Source organism: Dipteris shenzhenensis, chromosome 18 (assembly GCF_047967505.1).
Source record: "Dipteris shenzhenensis isolate YYH24624 ecotype China chromosome 18, Dip_SZ_1.0, whole genome shotgun sequence".
NCBI lineage: Eukaryota > Viridiplantae > Streptophyta > Polypodiopsida > Gleicheniales > Dipteridaceae > Dipteris > Dipteris shenzhenensis.
This window is the reverse complement of record NC_141613.1, coordinates 33,125,828-33,132,131: the sequence shown is the minus strand read 5'-3', so window position 1 is coordinate 33,132,131 and position 6,304 is coordinate 33,125,828. Positions and strand designations below refer to the sequence as shown.

The 6,304-nt window shown below is 43.1% G+C and overlaps 1 protein-coding gene across 1 annotated transcript; it reads right to left on the bottom strand.

Moving 5' to 3' along the window:
- Positions 1-2,219: 2,219 nt before the first annotated feature.
- Positions 2,220-4,322, bottom strand: LOC147891137 (uncharacterized). The gene is made up of 2 exons (XM_087389645.1): positions 3,162-4,322; positions 2,220-3,028 (listed from the first exon to the last, which is right to left on the bottom strand). Exons 1-2 carry the CDS (start codon positions 3,969-3,971, stop codon positions 2,771-2,773), a joined length of 1,068 nt encoding a protein of 355 aa, XP_087245771.1. The 5' UTR covers positions 3,972-4,322; the 3' UTR covers positions 2,220-2,770.
- Positions 4,323-6,304: the final 1,982 nt, after the last annotated feature.

The following is a 6,304-nucleotide window of genomic DNA, read 5'->3' as shown; positions in this document are numbered from 1 at the left end:
TATTGATGATTCCTCTCTTTTGATGCATGTTCTCAATGAGAGCGAACATTCGGAGTCAGCAAAGGAGTCAGCAAAGAAGATACCAAGTTGGATGCAAGATCAAAGGATGACAACAACATTATATGAACTGTAAAACAATGATAAATTATCAGATAATGTCCTTACCCCTCCTTATAAAGTTTCTAATCTTATTATACCTGTAGCATATTTAAATCCCAATGAGCAAAATCAGTTTACTCCAAGGTTCCCGTGCCCAGTTAATTCATTTTTACATAAAATCTCTTCCAAACTTAAATCCTTAAACTGCTCCCAACTTCTAAGTACCTTTGAAAATCTCATCCAGTACAAGAAGCTTAGCTGTTAAACCAAAAAGTATCTTCAATAACTTGTAGCTTAATTCGAGTACTGGACAATGCATATCTTTTCGGGTATAGAAAGTCTTAATGTATAACAGGTTTCAAATCCTTGGGGACATTAGGTCTCTCTCCAGACCTGGACTCCTCTGCATATGATATAAAGGAGGTGGTGGTGGTGGTTATCTCTTTTTGGGTTTGGGGGGGGGAGGTATTTGTTTTCTTCCAATGTAAACAGCAGTTGAGATACAATTACAGACAGTAACTGAAATTTCCCACAGTATTCTAGGTTTCATCGAATCCCATCTATCATTTGTTTCTCACTGAATGCATTTGGAACTTGCTACATGGGGATAGCAATATTCTGCAATCCTCTTCCATAATTTGAATAGACTCTGCAGAGAATTCAACAGGGGGTCATTCTTCCCAGACACCTTTCCTAAGAGCCCCTACAAAACTAGAGAGCATTCTTCCCAGACACCTTTCCTAAGAGACCCTACAAAACTAGAGAGACAAGCTTGGGCATCTATATCAACCCAGCTTGGTTAAACTTTTTTTCTGCTCAGCAATCAAGCGACAAAGATAGCACAACATACCAAATCCCTTTCTTGTATCTTTACAGCAAAAATATCAGAAGATGCAAGGAAAACAGCCCAACCACTCTTCTGGCCCTCCAAACCTATCCAAAACAGGCGCATATCTTGCTGCTGCTGTTCCGCCTTCTGCCAGGCTCGTACTTTCCCATTTCCCAGTCAACGCTTCAATGGAAAGTTATTATATGTATTTTATGAACCTATGGTGCTTCAAACATAAAGTTAATTTAAAAATATACCTTTGTGAGACTATAATATATCCAATCGTACATTGTTTTTCTAAAGTCCAAAATTCTACAAAGAAAATAAAAGATAAAACCAAAGAGAAGAAAAATGAGGTAAACAAAAAAAATTGAAAAACAAAAGGTAGACATACTGAACAAGCAAAGCAACACTTAATGTCGTCATCAATGCCCAAGAGTAAGCAGCTATACTGGGTTTCTAAAATCCCATCAAACACAGTTTATTGAATATTTCGAACTTTGAACAAGTCCATTCATCACTCCATCAAAGAACCTTCAGCACGTTCACGTAGCTAACCATGAACAAATCAAAACATCCGTCTTTTCAAACACCATCCCTTTCCGTCAAGGGTAATCTGCAAATACAAACCAATGTGCTCATTGTAAAAAACCTTCTTGTTTGCAGACAACAAACAACACTTGAAGGCTACTATGTTTTCAACGTTTGTATACTTCTTTGGCACCCATTCCCCCAATGCCGTCAGTTAACGCGTTTCAAACTTGCTCTCAGACACGAATCTGCAAAGCTTGGATTACTCATCTCACAGCTTGCATGCCAACAAATGAAGCATGGCCACTTGGCTCAGCACCATGTCCTGTGTGGTCTTCCTAAGGGGTGCCACCTGTTGAGTCATCTCTTGCTTAGATTTTCACCACAAAATCTGACTAAATTAACTCTCCCCCATCATTATGGCTAGCATGAATGCATTAATGTCAGATGGCTTTCCAAACCATCTCTTAATGATGGTATTATCTGCTGATGCCCACCGTCTTCAAGAACACCAAAGCAGGTAGGAAAAAAGAGTAAACCTTATAAGAGGCTACTTTTCGCATCAATCGAAAGAATAAACTTCACGGAGTTTCAACTGGTAAAAGAGTTGCATAGCAGCAAACAAGATTGTACTCTGCCAGCAGGCTATTTCTTTTCACATTCATATGCAGATCCTATAGCATACACTCTCCAAAATATGATCCCATGCATACAGGCAACAAAATAGAAATCCATGATGCTTAAATTCTGATCTGTATTATTACCCAGAGGGGAGGAGTCTTGAGTTGCTATTGAAAAAAATAAGCTTTCTTGTTATTGATCATTAATCTGATCAGGGGGATGTGATCATATCCAGTCGTTTGCAGATACATGATGATGTTCATAACACCATCGGTTAAAACAAACCAAACAGTGATAACCATAGTCTTTGCTAGCTATTAGGGAAAGCGGACCTTGGGAATCAGCAGCCATGTTTGTGGCTGTATCACTTTCCTATTTGTAGAGTCCTCAAGATGAATCATCTGTGTTTTCTCTTAGCTGGTGTTCAGTTACGTCCAATTGGGCTTTCAGTTCATCCCTTTCCGGCCATATTTGTGGCTGTATCCCTTTCCTATTTGTACAGTCCTTCATTGATCAACAGTTACGTCCAATTGGGCTTTCAGTTCATCCCTTTCCGGCCATATTTGTGGCTGTATCCCTTTCCTATTTGTACAGTCCTTCATTGATCAACAGTAACGTCCAATTGGGCTTTCAGTTCATCCCTTTCCGGCCATATTTGTGGCTGTATCCCTTTCCTATTTGTACAGTCCTTCATTGATCAACAGTTCCACCTGACGACTCTGTGCAATTAGTACTGTTTCTCTCTGAAGTCTCGCCTTCTGTTTCAGCAACCCCCAGCACACAAGGAAGCTTCGCTTTCAGCTGTAGTAGATACTGTGTCATACCCTCCAAATTTTGCTCAAGATGAATCACCTGTCTAGTCTTTTCTCTTAGCTGGCGTTCAGTTTCTTCCAATCGGGCTTTCAGTTCATCTCTTTCCATCTCTACATTTTGAGACTGAAATTTCACCTGTTTTCAAGCATCCAAAAGAACAAGAGAATTTTTCATGCGCAAAATGAAATCAGGTTGTGAACATAAAGACACAGCAGGCATTACAGGAATAGAAAAACACAAGTAAATGGGCACAGACAGAGAAGCCAACCTGGAGTGGTACTTTGTCAAAATGTGATAACCGCTTTCTATCCAAAACTTGACTGATTGCAATCTCTGCTGCCTTCTTTGCTGCCTCAGCCTCAGCTCTTGCCTCCTCTGCTATGCGTAAAGCAGCAACTGCTTGTGCTGCTGCCATTCCTGCAGCTATCTCTGCTGCCTTAGCCCTCTCATTACTATATTTCAAATGGTCTTCCGGATTGCTAAATTTCTCCTTTACATCCCGAATTTTCCCAAGTTTGCCCCTTTTCAGATCCCCAATTCCACAGTTCAGGGATAACTGCCCACCATTGTACAAGTCCTTGCCTGCAGTATCTACCTTGCTCTCGGAAGATGCCACATAAGTACAGGATACCTGCTGCTTCCCCTCAACTGATTGACCAGGGCTCCTCGAAGCGTTTTGGAGAGAAAGAGACTTACCAGCTTCCTCAACTTTGTCCACAGAACTGTGGCTACCACTTTCGTCTCTCTCTTCAAAAGCCTCATTGTCAGTATCAATGGACTCCTCAAGGAGATCCACGTCTTCTTCTACCAAAACTTGGAGAGCAACTGCCTCAGCAAGTGCAGCACCTTCTTCATCTAGCCGCTGCTCTTCTTCTTTCCTCTTTTGTTTCTTTTTCTCGAGTTCAATTCGAATTGCAGCTGCCGTAGCTAGAGCCTTCTCCAGCCTACGCTTCTTCTTCTCGGCCTGCTTTAATCTGTCTCTCTCTTCTTTGGCTTGTTTCTTCTTCTCTTTTCTAGAGCTAGACACCGAATTGGGGACAGAACTTGGCCCTGTGGAGGAACTCTCAGGGGCAGGCATTGGAGTCTGATCCAGGGCCAACCGAGGGTTAATCCAGTTTTCTGTTACATGTGTGCAGCTTGAAATACCAAAACCGAGTCACCACGTATTCTCCGCTAGAAGATCCAGTCAATGCCAAAGGGCCACAATCAGCCAGCTCCTTCCATGGAATCGACCACATCCTTAAGCGGATCCCATGTCAAAGAAAAGCCTCGTTCGGATTTCCGCCTTCTCAAACACAATAAAAGCCCTCGGCAGACTTGGGACAGTTGCAGGATCCCCGGATCGGAGGCGGGGATCTCGGAGGCGGGGGGTATTAGAGAGGCATTGCCAAGGGGAGATGCATTTGCCCGAAAGTGAAGAAAAAAGGATCGAAAAGACGAAATTTGAGAAGGGGGAGAAGACGGAGGTTTATATATAAGAGAGTGTCGATCAGGATCTTGATGGTGGTGATGGTGATGATGATGGTGATATGATGACGTCATCCATGATCTTAGGAGATCTTCCCATGCACACACTGCACGCACGCGCACCCTGGCCTTCTCGATTGGCCACCCGTGCCCACTCTTGCCCGCACCTCCATGTGCGCGGACGCAACTCCTTAGAGTCGTGAAAATGAAGATGGCCTCAGGGTGTTTACACACTATGGGCGCCCAACATCCTTTAAATGCATGCATCTCAACCCTGGGCAGGCTGTGAACGGGCAATCTTGCCCGTCCATGCATGCCCACGAGCGGGATAGTGTGTACTTGAGGGGTTGCCATGATTCATAGGGAAGCGCGCCCATCGTATGTCCAGCCTCCACTCCCCATCCACACCTCGCCCATCACGAAAACTCCGCTAACAACAAGATTTCAACCCTCACCGACCATTGAAGAGTTTCCTCTTTCACCATGTAGGCTATCTTCAACTGCTTGTTACAAATGCCTCTATGTGTATAACCACATAGGTTTTTGAATGTCCCCTATGGGTGTAACCACACAGGGCCCCTCCCTATTCTCGCATGGCAAGCACAAGGCATTGCGAGTATGCATGATGCCCATCCGTGGGGAGAAATGGGTTGGGTGGTGTGTGTTTACACACATGACAGATGCAACATTTAAAAAAATGGGGGAAGGTGTCTTCCTATTGGCAGGTAGACCCGTCTTCAGGATGGGCGATCTTGGCTTCCCATGCTCAAACTAGACCTAATTAGTACTAACCGCATCAATTATTGCACTTAGTGCCACTTTGGCCCAACTAACAATGGCCATTGTTTGAACTCAAGGGCCCCCGAGGGGTAATGTTGCAGCACTCTATTGTTGCTCTAACCGTTGCTATATTAGCTTACATGGATGGTAATAGCAATCAATTACCCAAAGGAGCTAATATGTTGCTCCTTATTTTCTGTATTGCTCTTATTATTGAGCACATTGGAAGTGGGGCTTGAGTGGCTATTTGAGGATTGACCCAAAGAGGCCCATATCTTGGCTTCACAGGGATTTCATGGCAAAGCAAGAAGCAACCAACAATGGCTTTGTCTTCCAGCGAAGTAGAGCACAAGGGATCCACCAATGTTGCATGTGAAGCAGGTTGGTTGAGAAGGCTTTTTTCAGCAATTGAGGTATTTTATGGAGACCATAATGTGCTCTATATTGATAATATGCGCAACATGCAATTGGCAAAGAACCTTGTTGTTTTATTCCAGCACAAAATATATTGAAGCACATTATCAATTCATTCGTGAAAAGCTCTCAATGACGAGTGGTCCCCATTCAGACACAAGAACAAGTCACAGATATCTTCACCAAACCACTTCTTTCGACCAGATTGCAAACTTTCGACGTCAGATTGGTCTTCACCAATTGCAAATTAATAGGGGGAAGTGAAAGTTCAGTTGTACAACTTGAACATACTTTTTCTACTGCAATCTTTTTGCACTCTCATGCATCTTTTCTTATCTTTATTTTTGTTGCCATCATTCAACATGCAAAAAACCCCAATTTGTAAAGCATAAAAAATACCCTTTTTTCCACCTCCAATAACAATCGCATGAACACAAACCTCACAAAGTTGAACTTGGATCGACAACCATAATCCGGCCATGTGGTTGTACCTCAAGTCAATCCACATGAGGATGATTGACACATCGGTCTCTGTCCAAAGGAGAGAAGGGGCGTCTACTGTTGACGTAGTTGCTGCATGATAATTAGAAGGTGTTCTAGTAGGCTTAAGTGTCCTAGGTCATAACCCCTGAAGCCAAAGGAAGCAACCATTGACCACAATGTCCCAACCCAAACCAAGAACTGCAAGCAAAGGCCAAGATTGATGAGAGAAGACAAGCAAAAGGCAAGAAAAAGGCCAAGATTGATGGG

Bases quoted from the DNA above. Each gene is read 5' to 3' on its own strand.
- LOC147891137 (XM_087389645.1), bottom strand. From the start codon at position 3,971: ATGCCTGCCCCTGAGAGTTCCTCCACAGGGCCAAGTTCTGTCCCCAAT. The intron at 3,029-3,161 runs GTTGGCTTCTCT...GCTTGAAAACAG, and splicing joins TTGACAAAGTACCACTCCAG to GTGAAATTTCAGTCTCAAAA.